The following is a 24285-nucleotide window of genomic DNA, read 5'->3' on the forward strand; positions in this document are numbered from 1 at the left end:
AATTTGCTCATTGCCTTTGTTTTTTATAGGGCTATATCTGTTTTGCTTTATTATATTTTACCTCCACATTTGTATACAACATAAATGTTTTAAAATGTTTTTCATTTGGTTCTTGGGTCTCACAGGAATCCTTCCTCAGCTTTCTATGAAGCGTTTCAAGTGAAGTTCCAGGGTTCAAAGAAACTGGGTAATAGGTATGACATAAAAATGACCACATGCAGAGATGTTTGCATGGACAGCTTGCAGTGAGCTTGATTCTTGCATTAACCAATTGGGAATGGTGCTCTCTAAATGATAACCGCTTTTGCAGGCCACTGTGTTCATTTTGGGTGTGTGGGTAGCTTGTGATGTCAATTTGGATGTGGAATTGAGTAACCATTTTTTATTCCTCAGGGTTTTCTTGCTCCCTTCAATGCTCAGATCCAGTTCTAGTCTTCCAAATATGTGCACCTATGGTGTGTTTCTTTTAAGATGTATCGGCATTTTTTTATTTTTCAATATAATTCCAAGGATTTTTTTTTTTTTTTTTGGTCCCCCCTTTCGAAAAAAGAATTTTCGCATTTTTAGTTGGGCTCATTATCTGTAAATCTTCTTGTATATGCCCAAAGCCAGTGGCTTAAAATAGATTTTTCAGAACAAGACCTAACTTGATTGGGTTTCCAATGGGAGTCCTTGCATCCTGCTAGCAAGAAATCTTGACTCCTTCCTTTCACTTTTTTTAAAGTTCTTGGTTGACTGTTTTTAGACCAATACATACAAAGGTTATCAAAATAGAACTATATTTTGCTAACAGATTAATATAGCTGCATTAAAAGTGTTGCCTCTAAGAATAAGTTGGAAGCTGTTTAAGAGCGACCAAGAAATCTAGATAGGGCTCCTTATTGTTATCCAAATCCCCTCTTTCAGTGGCTGCAACTAATAAAGGAGTTGCCGTTTGGAAAGTTCTTAAAATGTGTCTGGGGGAAAAACTGTTGCATTTCGGAATTGTGGGCTATTCCGGTGGGATGGCAACGCAACATTTCAGAGCAGACGAATTCAAGGCCAGTTATGCTATATACCATTCTATGTTCCTCTGCAAATTCATGGCAATTTATGATTGCTGAAAAAGGTTTGTTAATTAGGTGCATTATAGAAGTTATTTCACATACCGTACTTTTATCCCCACCCATCAACTTTTTGAACACAGGCAACAATACACTAAAATATTATTCCCTTTACCTGACTCTGGTTTGTTCAGTTCCTTAACTGATTTGACTGGGAGGCAGCAGAGTCCTCTTATGCCAGTGAAAATGGAGGATATTTTTTGACCATGTCGTCAGTTTGCTGTACCATTGGATGTATTTCTGATGCAACATGGCTGGACAAAATATTGTAGAATTCAGGGGCTGGCAGCTGATTTTAAATGTAATCAATTTCTTCTGTTTGTATCAAGGACTCCAGTCTAGCACTACAAGCTGCCATTGTCTGTCTGATTCCTAAAAGCAGTGCACACCTGAGCAGCTTCACACACAATAACACAAGAGTTGGCTTGCTGTGCTGGTAGATGTGACAGTTGCCCATTCTGGGAGTTGGCCTACTTCTAAACATTAAAGCTAGTCAAACAACCACAGTGGCTAGCAGATTGAACAATTGGGTGGGTTGAAAAGTGTCCCAATTACTGTGGTCCACTTTGCTGTGATAAGTGAACTTTTCTCCCCCCCCCCCCCCCCCCCCTTTGACATAAATGCACATGTTCATTAGAGCTGAATGTTTATGGCGGAGCTAATGGCTTGGGGCCTATAGTATGGTATGGGCAGTCTGTGCCACAGTTATATTTCTTCTACAATAAAAGTGAGGATATTCTTTGAATAATACTGGCCGCCCCACACAGTATTGTGTTGGTATGTTAGGCCTGTTGATTAGATAATTTTCACCATAATTTTTCAGAGGTGAGAATCAAGCTGAAGTCGCACACAGTTCCTCTCCAGAAACCTCAGTGCCTAATTCCTTGATGCATGCTGAGGGAGATTTTTAAATCTAATTGTGTACAACTTTTTTCTTTAGTCTTTTAGATCTACAGTATTTCTATTTTGCTTTGGAAGACCCTGGAACTGGATTATAGCAGTCAAGGGAGCAGGGGATACCGTAAACGAGAAATAAGGTTGTGAACACCGCCTGATTTAGCACCTTATTCTATGTCCCAAACAGAAAAAGTGAAAGGTAAGAAGAATTTCCCTTGCTGAAAATGGGTCCTCTATGAAGCTCCATGAAATACAGGATTTGAAACAAAGCTCTGTTTAGTCATACGTGTTGCACAGTGGAATGCTGTACTATACTCAGAATGCTAGGAGATGTAGCGCCTCCTCCCAGAGCCTGCATGTACCACTGACGTCAGTGAGTGAAACGTGAATGATGCAATTCATCGCTGTCCACTTCCAATTCTTGGAAAAATGGCTGTGTAGTTGCCATACCACTGCACAGGAAGCAGAGAGCCAAATGTACAACTCAATTCTGTAGTGAGGATCTATACCCCCTTCCTCATTTAAGTGTGTGTCGGCTCATTATGTGCTTCACGTATGAGTGTGATTAAGAAACTGACCATGTTTATATGTGTTTATAAAAGATCTGCTCTAAAGGTATGATGTATTTGATTTTAAAAATCTGATTTAATTGAAAGCAAAATAGGGTGGCTTTATCTAATTGCTTTGTATTCCTTTCCTTTTGAAGCAATTCTTAATGAATCATCTCAATATATGTATAATTCTGAATATCGTTATGCCTTACTAATATTGTGGTGCACAACACAGGTGGGATGTGCTTTTTTGGAATGGGCTGTTGTGTGTTGCATAATTTGGCCTGATTATTGTTTTTATTTTTTAATCTTGCATGTATGAATTTGTATATTGCAATGATGCTGGCATTAATGATTGTAGGATGTTTATTAAGTGACACACATGACTTGAACACTGCATGAGATTGAAGTTTTTCTAATGCCTTCTAACCTCATAGATTGAGTATTCTGTGTTTCCTTCGGGAAGCTTTTATTTTAAGCCTTGCCATCAAGGTTGCTACGTGACTCATCCCTGGAGTTTGAGAGACCAGATAATCATCAGGAGTTAACAAGTAGGGCCCTATTTCCTTAGAAAGGATATGGTGTTTGGTATGAGTGTGTCCAGGTGTATCCTGATGGAAGTAGCATCAGTATAACTGAAATACTGAGCAGTGGATCACCAGCATTGAAGTCACCTTAACAGACTACTTACACTTAAGCATCTTGGAGCGGAGTAATAACGGCGGAAAGAAAAAATGGCAGAAAAATGTATCCCATGTGATCAGATTCTGTTTCGCACTTATTTGTTTCTGTGTCTCAGGGAAATCAAATAACGATCTTATTAGTTGATGGGTTGGGTTTTCCTGTAAATACTGGTTGTGTACATTGTATTGGGGGGATCTTTGGTGGTAATAGGTGATTAATGAGTGGCTGAAGTAGTAAACTTGCAGTATGTAAAATTGGGAGAATAATGCTTGGTTCGCACTAGTGCGATTTCAGATGCAACTTGAGTTGCACAGAATTGCCAAGGGAAATCATGTTTTTAATGGTGTCCATTCACATCAGTACAACTCAGCAGCTACTTTGGTGCGATTTTTGACCCCATAGAATATATAACGTGTAGTAGCACTACATAATCAGCAAGAAGTCAGATCAAAAGCATATTGCAGCAGTGTGAACCTAACCTCGATAAACAAACTATTATTGCAACTTTACCAACTACTATGCAATAAACTGGGTGAGAAAAAATATTTTGTTGTGGTATATGGGTTTTTCTATCATAGAACGCAATGTAAAAAAAAGCATGTCCATGACAGTAGGGCATAATTTGACTTGTGTGACCATACCTGCCAATCATAACTTCTGTTGGGCACACTTCCTCCTACAACCTGCCCAGTTGGGCACACTGCTCAGTTCCACAGGTACTTTCCTGCTTTAGGAGCAGACTCCCCAGCCTTTCATTACATTTTTTTTTTTTTAAGCCCTTGATTTAATTAATCAAATCTTTTGCTAGCCTGTTCTCGGTTGGTTCTTGAATTCTCTACCATTTTGCCCATGCCTAGGTAAGTGTTGGAACTTTGGCTAATGTGAGGATTAGGGCTTGACATACTAGCTCCTTAATGTTTTTTTTTTTTTTTTTCTTTAATGTAAAAATTATGGGGCATGCATTAGAATAGAATACTAGAAAAAGTTGCCTGCCTGTACTGAAGGGGAAAAAAAATCTTGTTTTTTTTTTTATAAAAGTGCTATGTAAGCTAATGGTGTGCATGCCCTGAAACTGCTATAACACATGCCTCTGCTGCTTATGTGTATCTGAATCCATAACAAAAACATATTTACCAGCCCTTGGATGGGTGGCTACATTTTTCTCTTTTTCACCTGGTAATCCTGCGATTAAACCATCTCCAGTCCCCAAGTGACAACGCTCACTTACTGCACCTGTGGAGGAGTAGCTTTGTCACCCTAGGCTGCTCTTCTGACTTGAACCAACTTCAAAACCCAAATGTCCATTGCACAGAGGATAACTTGGTAGTTTACAGAAGATGGCATGGATGTTGATTTTTGGGCTAATTCTGTTTAAAGACGGACCTCCCAAAGCTCTGATTTCATGCAAACTGCATTATTTTTATTCCCCCCCCCCCAAGACTGCTGTCACTGCTCTGCTTTACAATGGAGATATGATGTGCAGTGTTTTTGCTTATGCCAAACCCAGCATTTCATCTGATTCTAAAAAGACCCTAGGGTCTCTTCAGTTGACTTCCGAATCTACTACATGCCTTTTGGCATCCATATGATTTTCACGAACAGTAAAGTTTATTTTGTCATGCTTCTAAGACCTCCTTCACACCGGCATACATATCGGCACAGCCTTGTGAATGGCTGTCTTTGCCTGCGTGGTATGCACAGGTCTTCTGTACATCCAGGCAGTCCTATTCGTGTCTTTTGGGACACAGCAGCTGCACAGACAGACGTTGGCCCCAGTTTGACAGCCATGTGGGGGTGCATGGCTTCTAAAACACAGTCTGCATTTGAGGACTTGCACCTTTATGGCTGTCAAATTGGGACCAGTGACTGTGTCCATGCAGCCACTGCATCTCCGTAAACATGAATGGGACCACCTACATGTGGATGCACAAAACATGTTATGCCGGCAAAGTTGACGCTGTGCACAGGTACAGATAGGTGCACCTGTATGAAACGGGCCTATAAAAGGGCAGATGAATGAAACGAGTAGATACAAAGTGTTTTTTGCATCTCAACCGTGTTCATAAACAAGTCGCAGCTTTTTTATGGGGGGTGGCGGCTTGGCTCGGCTCACTGCTGTGAACAGGAACGACTAGGCCTTGGCAAGGTCCTGGGAGTATTCCAGTCAGGCTACAGGAGTTATGTAAAAGACCTACACCTATAGCAAGGGCATTATTCAGCATTAGTCAGAGCTGCATGATTTTTTATCTACAAACACTAATTGCCTGTATAGGCTGTGTGTGTGTGTGTGTGTTTTATTATTATAAAGATGAAGTAACCCTTTAAAGTGCTAGTAAACTCCTAAATCTGATTTTCATCTACAGGTAAGCTTATAATAAAGCTTAACTGTAGGAAAATTATCTTTCCTGGACTGGCTGAGTGCCGACAGACCAAGCAGACTTGAGCCCCTGTGTTGGCTAAAAATGGGTTACAGGAGTGCACAATGAACTTCACTTCTGTGATCCATAGGAGAAGAATAGCCAAAAAAGAATATCTGCTTTTGGGCATTCTGGTGCAGCAAAAATGATCCCTGCTAAATGCCTTATGAACTGAATGGTGGTGCCCTGCAACCATGTGCAATGCTGGTGAGAGGTTTAAGTTTTTAAAACGGGCAGTAAGGTGTCTCCTCACTCCCTGTCTAATTCCCTCTGAAGAGTAATCTGAGCATGGATCTCTCTTCAGAGCAACACTAGTGTGAACTAGCCCTAAAACAATTAATTTTAATTGGACAATGGCCAGGCTAAGGATGTGGAAGAGGGGAATTGATTGCGGTATTAACGTATGCTTCAGGTATAACTTGGGATACCAGGTATGTTGGCGAGTTGTATAGCCTTTTGATATTTTTTTCTTGATACACATCAATGTGACTATATTGGTGCAAATATAATATACAGTGTACACGCTGACCCATCTACCTAATACTGAAGCTACAAAACTGCTCACATTTATTATGTGTGCAACTATTTTTTACTTTATCCATATATGACTTCTCTTCATGATCTTTATAAATTCTTGTTCATCAAAATTGATGTCCAGGTCTGTGTGTAAAAAAATTAAATTCAAAGGGCAGCAACTACGGCTGCTAATTGTCTGTGGATTAAAACATTGTTGCAGACAAACTGCTAAAACCAATTATTAAATACAATTTGTGAACCGTTTTACTTGCCAGAGAGTTTGTAATTCTGTTCAGATAGTCTTGTGATGTACATATAATGCCACACTGCACAGCCAGGCAGGTGAAGTTTTTATTTCCTGGTCCATGTTGTAGTTTCCTACCATACCTGTTGGAGTGTAGGACGGGGTGATGCTGTATCAGTCCACTAGGCAGACTGGAAGCACAAATGACACTAGAAGCAGCAGCGCTGAACAGGAAATGGTTAACTGCCTGGCTGCGCATCATGCCTGAGATGTCTTGCTGCAAAACTGGTGGAACAAACATCTTCAGGTAACACAGTACCATGAATTTCAACTGTGACTCAAGCTGTCTGGTCATTTATTCATTTTGATTACTTGGGAAGGGTTTAATAATTCCTGTCATTTGTATTGCTCTTGCTGCTAGGGAAGCTCCTTCGCTTTTTATTTTAATTTTTTTCCCCCCGTTATTACATTTTAATAATTGATTACAGTTGCTGGAAACAAATTCATAAAAGCGGTGCACTTCAAAGCACAACTACAGTTAAAAAAAATTGCTGGCAGATGGGTATTTACGGTCAAAGACTCTACATGTGTCTTTTGCCATAAACTTTTTTTTTTTAACGTGTGGCGGTTCTTTCTTTTTTTTTTTCGCCATTGACTGCAGCACTTTCGCAGCTTGCCGTACATGCAGTTGTCACCTGTGGCCAGGAAATTAAAAAAATCTTGGATCTAGGGGAAGATGTTGATGACGGAGTCGATGAGGAAAGCACAGACCTCACATTGCTGGTGGAAGACCCTCTGAAAGGTGATCTACTGTAATGTGCAGGTGCCCAAAACAAAACTCCTGTAGAAATGTAATTCGCTGTAAAGGTGATTGCCTTCACCTCCGTCTTGTCCATTCTTTTCTGTTGCCAACCAGCACACTCGCTCCTGTGATGCTGGGAATGAGTGTCTTAATGTTTGGAGCCCCTCAGAAATGTGCGCAGTATGCTGCTGATCACTTCCGTGGGAGTTTTTGTGGCCGGCTTTTGGGATGTTGGTCATGGCCTACTATGAAGGCATAAAAACAAAAGAACGCTATTTGAAAACCGCACAATGTTTAACCCGCTGGTGCCCCCATGTATTTTAGTGAAAATGTGAAGTTGTCCTTTTGGGATAAGGTATCGGCCACACATGGAACTCCCATTTGTACGTTAACTTGGGGTTCACACACATGTGCGGTTTGGCCTATGTAGCGAATAAACTCGGTTTTATTCGCTCAAGGACATATTTCCTGAATGCAGGAATTTTATATTTTGAGATTAAAAAAAACATTTTTGAGCAGCTCTTCATTGGATCTCTTAAAACAAATGGAGAATGATTTTCATTTTAATATATCATATATATTTTTTTTTTTTTTTTTTTTGCTTTACCTCAGAATACTTGTCTGCTTTACTTTAATTGTCCTAGCCTTCTATTGAGCTGTTCTATTGCATAATACTGTACATTGTTTGAGGGAAGGTAAATACAAAAGAACTATTTCCTAACTTTGTTATGTACAGTGACATTTTTGTACATATTTATATACTGTCTTCATTTTTAAAACACGTTCTTGAAGCGTTTCAGTAGTCTTATATGAATGCTTGTAAATCTTGCTGGGTTTTTTTTGTTTGAGTGCCATCTGGTGGCCAAAATAGAATATGGCCTCATCAAATAAAAAAAATCCACTTTTTGCATAGCTGATGTAGGCAGAAAAAAGAGTAGCAATAGGTTACCTGTAAGTTTATAACATAAAATGCTTCAGATTTCATTGTACCGACATGAAAGACAATATTAGATTGAATTAAATTCCATTTCTTAACTTTTTTTATTTTATTTATTTTTTCTCATTTTTGATATGCCTTGAACAAAGCCATTGGCCATCTACACACTATTGGAATTGCTTGTAAGAAAAACTATTGCACCTGCTTTTAAATTAAAGTTCCCCCTACCACATGTAGTTGGGTCCTTGCAGCCTTAGTGCTGTTATGAGTATTCTTATTCACTGCAAAAATGGATGTGGGGCACAGGCTGGATACAAATCAATGATTAAATAAAAACTTTTTTTTTTTTATCTATTTTTATAAGATCCTTTGGGAGTAACAATCTATCTAAAGATGGTTTTCTATGTAAGGTACATTATTTAATTAGTTTATTTAACATGAAATGGAGCTTAGTTATGTAGCACAAGGTTGTATATTCTGCAATATAACATTTTTGGTAAATTCAATGAATGCAAGCTGAGAGCATGACACAATGTCACAGTAATCATCAGAAATATTCCTTTTTATCCCATTGTTTTGCAAATCTGTGTACACTACAAACTGTACGACCTGCATCAGTTCTGATATCACTGTTTTACTAACCCCGATAGCTTATTATTCTAAATGGGAAACCTTCATTTCGTTTTGGAACTAATAAAAGTTTCTAACTACTAGCAAGAATGAGTCCTTACATTCAAAACACACAAATCCCTGTTCTGATGGGAGGAGAAACAGATTGACTCACTGACTGACTGTTCCTACAGAGTATGAACAGCCATCCGTCTCTAGTCAGTCACATCCCCTCAGTTAGAAACACACCTAGGGAACACACTTGGTCCCTTGATTGCCCCCTAGTGTTAACCCCTTCTCTGCCAGTGACATGCAGTAATCAGTGGCTATTTTTAGTTCTGATCGCTGTATAAATGTCAATGGTCCCAAAAGTGTCAAGTGTCCGATCTGTCCGTCGCAGTCCCAATTTTAAAAAAGATCACCACCATTGCTAGTTAAAGAAAATAAAAATACCATAAAGCTATCCCCTATTTTGTAGATGCTATAACAATCAATATATGCTTATTGCAATATTTTTTTTTTTTTTTAAAGTAGCATAAATATTGGCCTAGACTGATTCTTTTGTTTAAAAAATTAAAAACCCGCAGAGGTATTCAAATACCACCAAAAAGTTTATTTGTGGGAAAAAAAGAATGTAAATTTTGTTTGGACCAAGCAACACCGTTCCGTATCGCAAAAAAAAAAATGGCCTGTCCCGGAAGGGGGTAAATTCTCCCGGGGCTGAATTGATTAAAGAGAATGGGAGTCAACAGTGGGTCAGAGGAGGAGCCGCTGCCGGACAGATGAGTTGCTCTTTAAAAAATTATTTAAATTGAGTTTGAATCGATCCTTTTTACTAGTGATTTAAATCAAATCCACCCTGGTGGGGCACCAGCATGTTGCTATATTACACCACCAGTTTTGATGTACTGAATGACACTTGATCAGCTACTTGGTAAAACAGCCTCTTCAGTGGCAGTTTGAGGTGTGTGTGTGTGCGTGTTTGTTTTTTTGGACTATAGGGCAAGACAGCACAACTGGGAAAAGCCCCTTGCTTTGCTTCCAGAACCCATCCTTAACTGCCCTGTTCGTCAATCAAGTCTCATTCTTGCTGTTGGCGAGGGGTACAAAAAGATTTGAGCAGTGTGCAGGGGAAAGTCTCATTACCATGCACTGCTGTATACAGGGCCTCTCCATGACCCTAAAGTAATTGGGGCATATCGATGAGGTACATTGACATTCATCCTTGTAAGAGCCCGTCTTGCCTAGAGGTATTGGGTATGAGCAATTTGCTAAAGATATTTGTATCTAATAAAATATTTGCATTGTTTGTAAGCTTTGTCACGCACGTGAGCAGATCTCCTTTTGTGTTGCATAGCCCAGCAGTAAAGAAATGTACTGTGAAGGTTCTCAATTATCCATGCAGTGGTAGCGGTTGCATGCAACTAAAAAATGTTTTGATGAAGGCATGCAGATCCAAAAAAAATCCCAAAACACTGTGTGTGTGTGTGTGTGTGTGTGAGACTCCCCCTTTCACACTGGGGCGCTTTTCAGGCATTTTTTCCGCAAAAAAATAGCGCCTGAAATGTGTCTATCAAGCCAATCCAGGGCTTTCACACTGCAGGACAGGAAAAAAGTGCAAGCGGCATCTTTGGCCTGGAGCGGGAGCAATGTATACACCACTCCCCGCCCATTGACATGGGTGTCGCTTTGAAAGCAGCGCTAAGAGGGCGCCTTTAACCCCTTTTGGGGGGGGGGTTAAAGCCAGCGGCACCTTTACCAATAAAAAAATAAGGGCCTTTCCCGCACCACCCCAGTGTGAAAGGGCTCTTGGTGTTTTAATTTTCTTCGATCCTAAGTGTGTGTGTGTGTGTGTGTGTGTGTTTTTTGTTTTTGTTTTTTTGACCATCTGATAATCCCTAGATTAGAGGTCGACCGATATGGGTTTTTCTCTGGCCGATACCGATATTTAGAATTTGGGGCGGCCGATGGCCGATATATGATGCCGATTTTTGCGGCCGATTATTTTAGGCCGATTTTTTATTTTTTGGCAGGTGGCGCTAATTGGCACTGGCAGATTGCACTGGATGGAACCAATTGGCAAAAGCAGGTGGCACTGGTTGGCACGTGGCACTAAGGTGGCACTGGCAGGTGGCACTAATTGGCACTGGCAGGTGGCACTAATTGGCACTGGCAGGTGGCACTAATTGGCACTGGCAGGTGGCACTAATTGGCATGTGGCACTGGATGGTACTGGCAGGTGGCACTAATTGGCAATAGTTAGCACTGGCAGATGGCACTGGTTGGCACTGGCAGGTGGCACTAATTGGCAGGTGGCACTGGATGGCCTTGGCAGGTGGCACTAGTTGGCACTAGCAGGTGGCACTGGATGGCACTGGCAATGCCAGGTGGCACTTGATGGCACTAGATGGCATTAGCAGGTGGCACTGGATGGTATTGGCAGGTGGCACTGGATGGCGTTGCCACTGGCAGGTGGCACTGGATGGCATTGACAGGTGGCACTGGATGGCATTAACAGATGGCACTAGTTGGCATTGGCAGGTGGCACTAGTTGGCATGGCATTGGCAGGTGGCACTGGCCGGCTTGGCATTAGCAGATGGCACTGACAGGTTTCACAGCACATAATGTAGCGGATAATGTGTGAAACTCTCTCTTCATACAGTTTCACAACTGCTGCAGAGAGAAAGAGGAGCTCAGATTCATTGCGATGTTGAAGGTGGGCGGGACCCGGGTTGGGCAGGGCTCAGCTGTCCACCAGCCAATGGGATGAGATCATTGGCTGGATAGCTGCTGAGTCCCGCCCACCCCGGGTCCCGCCCACCTTCAACATCGCAACGAATCTGAGCTCCTCTCTCTCTCTGCAGCAGTTGTGAAACTGTATGAAGAGAGAGTTTCACACATTCAGCTACATTATGTGCTGTGAAACTGTGAGAGCAGAGAGAGAGAGGAGCTCAGATTCATCGTGATGTTGGAGGTGGGCGGGACCCAGCAGCTATCCAGCCAATGATCTCATCCCATTGGCTGGTGTTGGACAGCTGAGTCCCGCCCACCCCGGGTCCCGCCCACCCCGACATCAGCCCGACAGCTCCATTCTCCTTCACACACACACGGCACTGCTCTGCAGACAGTGTGGAGAAGGGAGGGGGAACCCCATGTTCCTCCTTCCTTCTCCACACTCTGCTGATGCAGATCTGCTAAATATCGGCCACATTTGGATAATAATCGGCCGATGCCGATTTCTCCAAAATGACTGAATATCGGCCCGATATATCGGCCGGCCGATATATCGGTCGACCTCTACCCTAGATCCAACTTCTATCAAATTTTAAAGGGGAATTCATCTTTTAACATAAAAATGAATGATAAAATCGCATCACCCTGCCTGTTTTTCTGGTCCCCATTGCCCTTCTCTGCTGTGCTAAAAATCATCTGCTGATCATGGCTTTCTGTGTACCAGTCTATACTGGTGACCGTGTAACAGTATGGCATTGGCAGTTGCTAATGGTCATTGGTTACCACGGTCACATGACAGCACTGACCAATGAGTGTTCTTGATTCTCAACACAATGGATAAGTTCAGCGGGAATGTGTTGGTAATTCATCTTTCATTTTTAGGTGTAAAGGTGAATTGCTCTTTACCCTAACAGTAAAACACCTTGTTTGCAGTTTAAGATTAAACCTAATTTCATCACATCTTAAATTGTGGCCACACATCTTTTTCATAGACCTTTGGAATAAGCCAGTTATTAGGCTGCATTCACACCTGAGCGTTTTGTCGCCTGAAGCATGAAGCTCCAAAACGCTAGAGGTGAAAAAATACATTATTCTTAATGGAGATGGTTCACATCTCCACTCCAAAACGCCTGAAGCTCAAACAAGTTCTGGACCTTTTTTGTTCGAATTGAGCGTTTTTTCTGTTTTTAACATTGGTGACCCTAGACCTGTCCGAAATCGCGGTAAACGCTGCGACAAATCACGGTAAAAAAAAAGTGGCAAAACGCTACGCTCAGGTGTGAATGCAGCTTTAGTCTATTTAATCACCTTGATATATATGTGTATTGTGCTTTTAATGTCTTCTCGCAGTGAGCAACTCTTTGCAATTGTTTTTATAACCGAGGTCCTCCCAACCTTCTTATTAGTTTTGTTTCCAAACACTGAACCTTTTCTAGTTCAAGAACCATCTGTGGATTGGTGACCAAAGCTGAACTTTTATATTCAAGATCAGACCAAACCAGTATTACCAGTTTCTAAAGGGCAACGTTTTATGTGTTTCTTTTGATTGTAATGTATACCTTTTTTAATACAAGAGTATATTGCTAGCTTTTGTTAATTGCAGATTTGCTTTGCGCGCTATTGCGAAGTCTGATTTACAAAGACCCCCAAATCTTAAGTGGCCATGGATGGTTTGAATTTTGGATTGTTTTTTAGCAGGGACCTGCCGAGATTCAAACTATGGTCAGTCTGATTGTACCCAAGTCGATCCATTAATCGACTTTGGTACAACCAACATGTCAGATTTCCAGTATGCAATTCTTGCCAGCGGCTATAGCTGCTTGCAGCAATCGCTGTGCTCTCGGCTTACTGTGCCCCCATGCTGGGAGAACATAATGGCTCAGTGGGAGGCATTTCCCAGTAAACACTGACTATGTTGGGGAATCCAAGTGATTTTCTTTCCTGCAATTCGTGGTTGCAGGAAAGAAAATGGCATCTATGGCCTGCATTAGTCATCAGATTTATGCATCCATTTTAGCACCCGAATGCATAACTTTACATTTGTCAATATTGAACCTCACCTGCCATTTAGTTGGTCACCCCAAGTTGACCATGTATTGATCTGTCTGTAACGCTGCTGGAATTTTATTGCAGATTTGTATCGTCACTAAACACTGAAATCAAACTCAATCACAAGTTGAGCTTGGCTAAAGATGGGTCAAAATTCTGGCTGTTCAGCTAGGGCTGAGCGCATTTTCAATCTTTTTGTTTGTCAGACGTGTGGATGAAAGAATCTGTTAATTTTATTTATTGTTCAGCCTGATGACTGAAGGCAAGAAAAGGATCTCTGGCCATCTTAAAGCCATATTAGACCCAAGACAGAGCCCTGCGGCACACTAACAATCATAGTCCATTTAGAGAATGAGCTGTTGACCACTACTCTCTGGACATGTATTTCTCCTTTTTTTGAGAGTTTTTCCTCCTGGGGTTTTAAGCCATTCCTCACTCCAACAAAAACTAAATAAAATTGTTTGCATATTTATTCAAAGAAGTTGTTCACCTTTCAAAAAAAATGCCCAACTTTTTGCAGGCACAACTTATTATTAATAATAATAATATTTTTTTGTTGTTGTTTATCACAGCCTGTAAAGCATTGCACTGGTGATAAGCAGAACACTGGTGCAATGCCAGGACCCTGCAGACTGTCAGCTGTCTTTCCCTATGGTCAGACAGCCACTGAACTGCAGTGAGAATCCATGAGCTACAGGAGCACTCATTGGCGCCCTTGCAGTTAATTGAAAACTACAAGCTGTCTCAGCTGGGTGGGTGAAGCTGTGACTTTTTTTTTTAGTTGGGTATGGGGGAGGGATCCCCCACCCACTGTCACAATGGGGATCGGTCAGGACTTTGTGACTGAATGACGTGCCTGTGTGGCACTTTAAAAAAAAAAAAAAAGTGACAGCAGGTGTAGGGAGAAGATCATCCCCCTCCCCCACCAGCTGTCGCAGAGCAGGGAGCATTGGTTGCAGGAGGTGGATGTATTGAAGCATGTTGCACCCAAAAGAGGGTTAGACTGGTGAACTTGTCCTTTAAGTGTTTTTTTTTTTTTTTTGACCTAACCTTTTTATTTGGGTCATCCATATCATGAGGGTTTTATTGATAAAGCAGACAAAAAAGGGGTACACTGGTCCTCAAAGTAAGTAATTTTTAATTTGGTGGATCTATTTACCAATTTGAGTGTGAAAAGGGGTGGAACCATGTGCTTGAGGGTTTAAGCCAGCTATAGATCGTATTTGGGCCAGTTCAGCAGGGACCGGCCGAAATTCGATCCCTGTATGGGCAGGCTAATTGTACTAGGGCCGAAACAACTAATCGATTATGAAATTAATCGATTACAATTTTCATAATCGATTAATCGGCCAGTAACATGGGTTAAAACAACTAAAATTAGCCCTTTATAGTACAAAAAAGTCGCTACTGTAAATATTACTTTCGCTGTCCCACAGTAAAAAAAATGAACCCCTACAGTAGCGATTATTTGCTCTTTTTGTACTTTATTTTTGTTTTTTTTAACCCCATTATGTTACTAAACATCTCAGGCCGGGGTTCACACCTCCTGTGTTTTGGTGCTGTTTGCAGAAACACTCTACAGTTTAGTTACACATTTTCCTATGGGACACGTTCACATCCATGATTTTTTTTCCAGCTGTTGCGTATTTGGAAAGGGCAAGGACTTTTTAAGGCAAACCGGTGCCATTTAGTTATTTTTTGGTTCAATATACTTCAATGAAGAAGCTGCAGAAAAGAATGTAATGTGTTTTTGCGGCAATTTGTGTTTTGTAATCTGCCCAACAACAAATTGGCCCAAAAAAATGTGAAAATTTTAAAAAAAAATTATTTTAAGGCTATTATACGATTAATTGAAACAATAATCGGCCAACTAATCGATTATGAAAATAATCGTTAGTTGCAGCCCTAAATTGTACTGAAGTCAATCTATTGATCTACACCAGTGCAACCAGCCTGTCGGATTTTTTACATGAGATTTACTGGCGGCACCTATAGCCACTAGGAGTAATCTTTGTATTCTGCAGGCAGGGAATGCACCCTGCGAACTAGGGTTGTCCCAATACCACTTTTTTAGGACCGAGTACAAGTACCGATACTTTTTTTCAAGTAGTCGCCGATACCGAATACCGATACTTTTTTTTAATGTCATGTGACCGTTTTCAAACCACAATACAGACCAAAGATATTTTCTTTAGAATTATGAAGAACTGGTACATCATGGTGTGGGGCTGTTTTTTAGCATACGGTACTGGAAAACTACATATCATTGAAGGAGTGATCACTGTCAGTGCAGCTCATCGGTGCCAGTGCCCAAAAGTGCAGCTAGCCAGTGCCACCTATCAGTGCAGATCAGTGCCCATTAGTGCATCAGTGCAGGGAGGCAGCTTATTAGTGCATCTCATCAGTGCCACCCAATCAATGCCAGTGCCACCTATCAGTGCCATCCATTTATGAGTGCCATTCAATCAATGCCAGTGCCACCTATCAGTGCCATCCAATGGTGCCATCCAATTTGTGTTCGATGTCACAAAAAAAAAAAAAAAAAAGTATTCTATTTTGGTATCGGGAGTATTTGCGCGAGTACGAGTACTAGCGCAAATACTCGGTATCGGTACCGATACCGATACTGGTATCGGTATCTGGACAACCCTACTGCGAACCATAGAATGCATTAAGATAAAATAACTGCCTCTACAACCCCTAAGTTATGTCTGGCCGAGTCAACATAAAACATACGCTTGACAGCCTCTAGGTTTACATAGCCAATCTTTCTAGGTCAGCTCTATTGTTGAAGGGAAGTCAAATCAGTGACTAATGCAATTGTTTTCAAATCTGGTGACACACTTGCCCGGGTAAACATTGCTTTTATAATTTGATTATGGCTTCACCTTTTGCGAGAACAAAGACTCTAAAACAACCCATAGATTATGCATTTTTTTTTTTTTCCCTTCCACCACTGGTGGAAGGAAAGTAAATCGCTTGATTTCCCCCATCAACACTGTCTTCAGCGCTATTGTCTTCTGCTGAGGTGGGTTTTCCCAGCTGGCAAAACACAATGATTACTACTAGTGGCTATAGCCGATGGCAGTAATTGCATGTAAAAAAAAAAAACATCTGACCGGCTGGTTGTACCCAAGTCAATCGATCAGCTTGGGTACAACCAGCCTGTCATAGATGGATTGAATCTCAGCTGATCCCTGCTAACCCAGTCAAGATTCGATAAATCTATGGGAAGCCTAAAGCTACCTAAATACTAGAAGAAATTTGATCTAACTTTTCATTTTAAGAACATTTTTGATATTCTAATCCATCACTAATCAAATTGTCTCCTCCCACCACTCACCGTTGTTTCAAGTTTAGTTTTTACCGGCACGCCTGAGAAAACTTGTGCGGTAAGCTGCAATATATTGGTCTTCATGGTTGAGTTTTGCAAGCTTTTAATGCTTGCGCACCCTGTAGGTGACACAATACATGTTTATCCTTCCTTCCCACCACCTGGGCCTTAGATTGCACAGTGGATATTGTGAGTCTTGTCAGCTTATCGCAGTGAGAGTCGCAAGCGTTCAACCCAGGAATGCACAATACCGTAAAGATGCACTCTTTTGCAGTTGCAGCACCAATGCATTTCTCTTTTGTCCATGGGCGGACACAGCTTCCTTATACTTGGTACTGTAGGGTTATGTTCTGTCTATCAGGAGAGGACTAGTTAATGGTTAAAACATGTATTCTTTAGCAAAGCTGAACAGCCCTGCCCAGGGGGGGGGGGGTCCCTCTGGTCATAACCCCTCTCACTGCAGTCAGCACTCAGATTTATTTATTTTTTGTCCTGCCTGGAACTCCGGGCGATCAGGCAGTGCCTCTCCACATGGTCGGAGAGGCTACAGGGGTGTCCGATCAGGATTCGGTCGGACAACGCCACGGCGCTGGCGTATGTCAACCATCAAGGAGGAACAAGAAGCGTGGCAGCAGCCGCTTCAGAGGTCGCTCACATCTTGCGGTGGGCAGAGAATAGCGTACCGGCTCTATCGACCGTATACATTCCGGGGGTACACAACTGGCAAGTGGACTACCTCAGTCGCCAGATGCTGGACCAAGGAGAATGGTCACTACACCTGGATGTATTTCACCTCCTTTACCTGAGATGGGGCGAGCCAGACGTAGATCTCCTGGCTTCTCAACTCTATCGAAAGGTGTTGAGGTTCGTGGCCAGGTCAAAAGATCCTTGGGCTGACGCGACAGATGCGTTGGTAGCCCCGTGGGGTCAGTATCGGCTAATTTATTCCTTTTTTTTTTTTTTTTCCCGTTGAAACTGCTTCCTCGTCCGCTTCAGAGCGGAGGCCCGAAGGGATCCCGATGATCAGAATTGCCCCAGATTGGCTTTGGCATCCCTGGTAAGACTAGTGGTGGATGCCGTTGTGAGAAGACCTTCTGTCACAAGGTCCCATTCTTCATCCTTCTTTACAGTCACTGGCTTTAATGGCGTGGCTGTTGAAAGGCAGGTGCTGAAGGACCTCGGCCTATCTGATTTGGTAATTTCCACCATGCTGAGGGCACGGAAGTCTTCTCTGAAGATTTACCATCGCACATGGAAGGCTTGCATCTCTATGTGCAAAGAGATGGGGTGGCATCCACATTAGAGGTCGACCGATGTGGGTTTTTCTCTGGCCGATGCTGATATTTGGACATCGGGGCAGCCGATATGTGTTGCCGATTTTTGCGGCCTATATTTTAGGCCGTTTTTTTTTTTCCTTCATCTCAAAAAACATAGGGTGGAGAGGTGGGGAGGAGATAATTGTTTAGGGTGGTGGGGTGGAGTGCAGTCTATCGGTCCCACTGGTGCAGCCCATCAGTGCATCCTATCGGTATCTATTAGTGCCTACCAGTGCAACCTCATCAGTACCCACCAGTGGAGCCTATCGGTGTCCATAAGTTCCACATCAGTGCCCACCAGTGCCACCTCATTAGTGCCCACCAGTGCAGCCTATCAGTGTCCATCAGTGCCACCTCATTGGTGTTTATCAGTGCCCACCGGTGCCACCTCAGTGCAGCCCATCAGTGCCACGTCATCAATGCCCACCAGTGCATCACATCAGTGCCAACCAGTGCATCACCTCATCAGTGCCCACCAGTACAGCCCAATATTCACTGCCACCTCATCAATGCCCACCAGCGGAGCGCTCCAGGCTCCGTTCCATCTCCTAGCCTAGCACAAAGTTCCATTCGTCCCTTGCCCTGACGTGCTGCCCCGCCTCTGCCTACAATCCCCAGAATGCAGAGCGGGCCGGTAACAGCCAATCGGCGGCCGCCGCTGCCGACATCCTCCACTCTGGGGAAAAAAATGTCCCCTGACATGCTGCGCTGGCAGGCAGTTACCGGCCCGCGCTGCATTCTGGGGTTTTGTAGGCAGAGGCAATGGCGCGCAGCACGTCGGGACTTTTTTTTTTTTTTACAGTGGAGGATGTCGGCAGCGGCGGCCGCCGATTGGCTGTTACCGGCCCGCTGGTTGGACGACTTCCTAAACTAAAAAAAGAAAAAAAAAAGTCAGCGGCGGGCAGGCGGCCAGATAATCGGCCTATTTTTCATAATAATCGGCCGATGCCGATATCTTAAAGGCAAGATATCGGTCGACCTCTAATCCGCATACATATTCAGTTTTTAGGATCCTACTGTTTTTGCAGCGTGGATCAGAAACTTGCCTTGGGCACCATTTTAAGGGGCAGATTTCAGCCTTGGCTGTTTTCTTTCAACGACTCTTGGCGACTCACTCAGTAGTGAGCACTTTGTTCAAGGGGTTTGACATGTGGCTCCTCCGGTTCGACCACCACGACCTCTGTGGGATTTGAATCTGGTGCTCTCAGCACTTCAGGAACCCCCCTTTGAGAACATCGGAGAGATTCCTCTCCTGACACTCTCCCAGAAAGTTGCCTTTCTAGTGGCCATTGCATCTCAGATGGGTTTCGGAGTTGGCGGCCTTGTCTTACAAGTTCCCCTACTTGGTCCTCCATAGGGATAAAGCAGTGCTACGCCCGCAGCCTTCGTTTCTTCCGAAGGTGGTTTTTGCTTTTCATCTAAATGAGGAAATTGTACTTCCATCTTTGTGTCCTCGGCCGTCGCATCCCAAGGAGGCTGCGTTACACCCGCAGAGCACGTACCACGTCTAGGGAATGTATCTGTCTGCTACGGCTCTGTTTCGGAGGTCAGACTCCCTGTTTGTATCTGTGTCTGGTCCAAAGAAAGGCCTGGCGGTCTCGTCAGCCACCATTTCTCGGTGGATCAGACAGATTGTGATTCAGGCTTATGCCCTGAAAGGGCGGGTGCCTCCCTTTCCTGTCACGGCGCATTCGACCAGGTCTATTGGTGCCTCCTGGGCTTTCCGACATCAAGCGTCTGTCTCACAGGTGTGCAAGGAGGCAACCTGATCGTCCGTTCACACCTTTATTAAGTTTTACAAGGTTGATGTAAGTGCATCTTTGGATACTTGCTTCGGCTGCAAAGTTTTGCAGGCAGCGGTTTAAATGTTGCAACTCCTCTGTTGAGCACTGGTGTGTTGGGGTGAAGTTTGACTTTTGATTGCTGTTCCCACCCCTCGTTTTTTTTACGCTGCTTGGGGACGTCCCTACAATCAACAGTATAAGGAAGCTGTGTCCGTCCATGGACAAAAGAGAAAATAGGATTTTTGTACTCACCGTAAAATCCTTTTCTCTGAAGTCCATGGACGGACACGGCACCCACCCCTCCTTTTTAGGTTTGTACTGCTTTTTGACGAACTGAGCTGCTCACTGCAGTGAGGGGTTATGACCAGAGGGACCGCCCCCTGGCGGGGCTGTTCAGCTTTGCTAAATAAAGATTACATGTTTTAAGCATTATCATGTCTGCCTAGTCCTCTCCTGATAGATGGAACAGTAGTTTTCAGGCCTAGAATGTGCATTTTAACATGGTTCTGGTAGTGAAAGGGTTGCCTGACAATATAAGATGGAAGCTGCCATTGCTGAATGGTTTTGAAGGTGCATATTCTAGGATGCACTTTAGGAGAGTTTCCTGCCATCGGAATACTCTGATAAGCACTGTAATCTATTGCCTGCATCGCTGATCGAGCGGCTAAAATCCAACAGGGCAGTTGTACAGAAATGATCGGTATATCAACTTGTGGTTTTTATATGCTTTAGAATAGTGTGATTTTGTATGTCTGGTTTTGTAGTGCAGGCTTTGTTTTTGAATACCTGTGATTTAGGTATTGAATAGACCCAAGGTATTATCTGATGTATTACTTTACTGCTCTGTGTTTCAATAATGACTAGCTGCACAAAAAATAGGTTCACAGTCCTCTGTTCCTTCCACTAGAGCAGTGGTTCTCAACCTGGGTATCTTCAATGCAACTGTGCGATGCGATTTTTGGGAAAAGGTTCCTGTGCTAGTTTAGTGCCATTTCAGTGTGATTTGGCTCCATAGAATGCGCTAACCGCACCCAAAGTCACACTACATAATCCCACGGAATATCACATCAAAAGTGCATCACAGTAGTGTGAACCCCTTTTTTAGGTTTTATTGTTAAAGCTTAATTAACCCAAGCTGAAGTAAGGAGCTGATTGGCTATTGTGCACAGCTGCACTCGATTCTGATTTGCTCAGGTTTTATTAAATATCCCCTATTGCAGGGATATGCAATTAGCGGACCTCCAGCTGTTGCAGAACTACAAGTCCCATGAGGCATAGCAAGACTCTGACAGCCACACGCATGACACCCAGAGGCAGAGGCATGATGGGACTTGTAGTTTTGCAACAGCTGGAGGTCCGCTAATTGCATATCCCTGCCCTATTGGGTCTCTAGTAAATTATTCTTAGTTAACTTAATGTGATCAATTCAGAATGACTAGATTCCTTTAGAATAAAGAAATAATCAACTGATGGTTGACGTAATCTGGTGTTCCTCCCCTCTAGTGCTGGATAATTTATCTAATGGGATTGCCAGTATTGACACACCCATTGTTGATAAAGCTTTAAAGCTCTGCTACATGTCGTCTTCTGGTGACACATCGATCCCTTGCACAAGTCCATACAAACTTGTACGTGCACAGGAAAAGTTTGCATTCCTCCTGCAGCAATTTTATTTATTTATTTTTCCTAAAAAGCGGAGGGACATTTTCATGTGAATGTCAAAATGGCATGCAGGCGTTCATACATGAGCTCTTCATTTTCACACACTCATCCTCGTTTGACAACATGCTGGTGAGTGTTTTTCCTTTTTATGAACCCTGTCTTGTTTGCACCACTCTACATTCTGTGTATGCCTTCCAGAATACTGGATATGTTGACCATTTTTTAACAACTTTTACAGGGACCTTGGTTGCCTGTTTGAGAGTTCACAGCCATTCTAATATAAGGTAGTATAGACTGTACTATAGTAGAACTTGCAGTATGATTGGTAATGACTTGCTGGCTTCTGACAATTTTGCTAATTTGCCAAATTACTGCTGCACGTGTCTTGTTGTAGCAGAGGTGTATCGTTGCTAGTATTGAAACTGCTCATTGTATACTTCTCTTGCCAAGAGGAAGGAGACGGAAAGCCACAAACCAGTATATTTGAATTTCAAGTGCAAAAAGATCCGGATGTCTGTGCTCCCGTAATAAAAAATTATATATATATATATATATATATATATATATATATATGTGTGTGTGTGTGTGTGTGTGTGTGTGTGTGTGTGTGTGTGTGTGTGTGTGTGTATATATATATATATATGTGTGTGTGTGTGTGTGTGTGTATATATATATATATATATATATATATATATATATATATATATATATATATATATATATATATATATATATATATATATATATATATATATATATATATATATATATATATATATATATATATATACATACATACATACAATGTTGCTGTCGTCTTTGTACCATTGGGGAAACTACCTATTTTTCCTAATTTCCTGTACCAGAGACTCAACAGGAAATTGGAGTTTCCCTCTTGTGCCACTTCCACACGAGGTGGGCTCCGTTGAACTCCACCTGCTCAGCGGGGAATCTGTCTGCTGAACCCTGCTGGTTAGGCAGATGCCTGGCTGGTCAGATGTAAATGAACTGCCTGTCTGGTTTTTTATCAGATGTTGGCCGTTGTCAACCGACACATACATGTCTGATGCCGCTGCTCCATAGAGGAGACTGAATGTTCTGATCGGGTCCGTCTGTCAGGTTTTTTAGGCGGACCCGATCAGTCCGCCTTTGTGAAAGAGCCCTTAGACAGTTATCGCCATTAGATTATACCTTTCTCTTAAAAAAATTGTGTTTTTGCGTCACTTTGTTTCTCAGTGACAATGGTTGCCAAAACAAATAGTGTTGGGGGATGCAGATAGCGGTAAAAAGACAGGCTAACCATTCCCTACTTATCCAAAGCTAAAAAGTGTTGACTAGAGCTGCTCTTTTATCTATGTTTTAGGCACTTCCTCTAGAATATCATTGGGCTGTAAAGAACAATCCACTGCAACACTGCCAGAATACAATGCGCATGATTACCTTTTCCCCATCGAATGGGGGAAATCCAGGCATTTCCTCTTTCAGGCCTCGTGCACACTGGACTTTTTTTTTTTTTTTTTTTTTTACAGCAGCTGTTTTTTGGTAGTAGACTTTATTTATTTTCTACAGTCATTAAACGCTCCATGTTATCCTATGTGTCCATGCACACATAGGCTGTTATCGGCAGTTTTGAGCAGTGTAAAAAAAAAACTAGTGGGTTCTGAGAGATGTTTTTTAGCTGTAAAAACGCTGGAACGCTGATAAACGCTCAAACGTTACTCTTCAGCGTTAACATTTTTGATCCATTGAAAAAAACGCTAATCACTATTGCAGCTGTAGGCATCATCCCAGTATAACCCCCTAAAGCCGAGGCCACAAATGTGCGTACAGTTGATGCAAAGGGGTTAAAGTGGCATTTTCTCGAGTCCTCACAAAATGTGAAAGAGGCAGTGCTGTTGGCAGTGACAGAGGAATTGCAGGTGCCTCCTAAACTGACCAGAAATGACGTAGGGCACCCTCAAATTCCTTCCTTCTGGCATGTGTTGCAGTCTGTAGTTTAGGAACCCTGTGATGTTGGTGTACAAAAATCTTTATCGTCCTTGTATCAAAAGATGAGTTAAAAACAAGATTTGGAGACCTAAAACAAGTTCAGCTTTCAAGTGTTACGAAACCCAGGGCCCTGCATTCACTATATCTGGTCTCCCACAGTACACGGCATTGAGATGCAATTATTTTAGTAAACATAAACTGCTAAATACGTTTTCTCATCAGCCGTATATAGAAATCTTGTGACTTCAGTGTCTGGTTAAAGCTTTTAGGACAAGTTTTCATTCTACTCTCTGTCCTAAGAGGCTGCATGACCCCAACCCTCTGGAATGTGCAGATTTGCCCTGTGGTGATTGATTATATATATATATATATATATATAATCAATCTCAATCAGCGACTTATAGCAGTGTAAAATCAGACACTGACACTTGTCACTTTTTGGGGAACCAGTGATCGGTGCTTAAAATATGCACTGTCATTGTACTAATGACAATGGCTGGGAAGGGATTAACAGGGGCGATTTAAAGGGTTAACACTGCCTTGCCTGTTTTTTTTTTTTTTTTTTTTATTAGTGTGGGAGCCGCTTTTTACTAGGGGGAGACATTGATCCATGTCTCTGCTTTTGCAGACACGGGATCCATGCCTTCCCTCCTGTCA

The 24285-nt window shown here is 42.4% G+C and overlaps 1 protein-coding gene across 5 annotated transcripts in view; it reads left to right on the forward strand.

Annotated features, from left to right (window-relative positions):
* Positions 1-24285, forward strand: part of TSC22D2 (TSC22 domain family member 2) — a 59891-nt gene that overhangs the window by 19549 nt on the left and 16057 nt on the right. Inside the window, exons 2-3 of one of the 5 annotated variants that reach the window (XR_005748625.1) lie at positions 126-194; positions 2044-2199. The exons of 2 other annotated variants lie outside the window; for them this stretch is intronic. Coding sequence is in view for 1 of the 3 variants with exons in the window: in XM_040349150.1 (XP_040205084.1) it covers positions 126-194 (69 nt within the window). In the remaining 2 variants the exon portion in view is untranslated. The remainder of the gene's footprint in view (positions 1-125; positions 195-2043; positions 2200-24285) is intronic. 2 more of the 5 variants (XR_005748626.1, XM_040349150.1) reach the window with 2 other exon arrangements.

This window comes from Rana temporaria, chromosome 4 (genome assembly GCF_905171775.1).
Source record: "Rana temporaria chromosome 4, aRanTem1.1, whole genome shotgun sequence".
Taxonomy (NCBI): domain Eukaryota; kingdom Metazoa; phylum Chordata; class Amphibia; order Anura; family Ranidae; genus Rana; species Rana temporaria.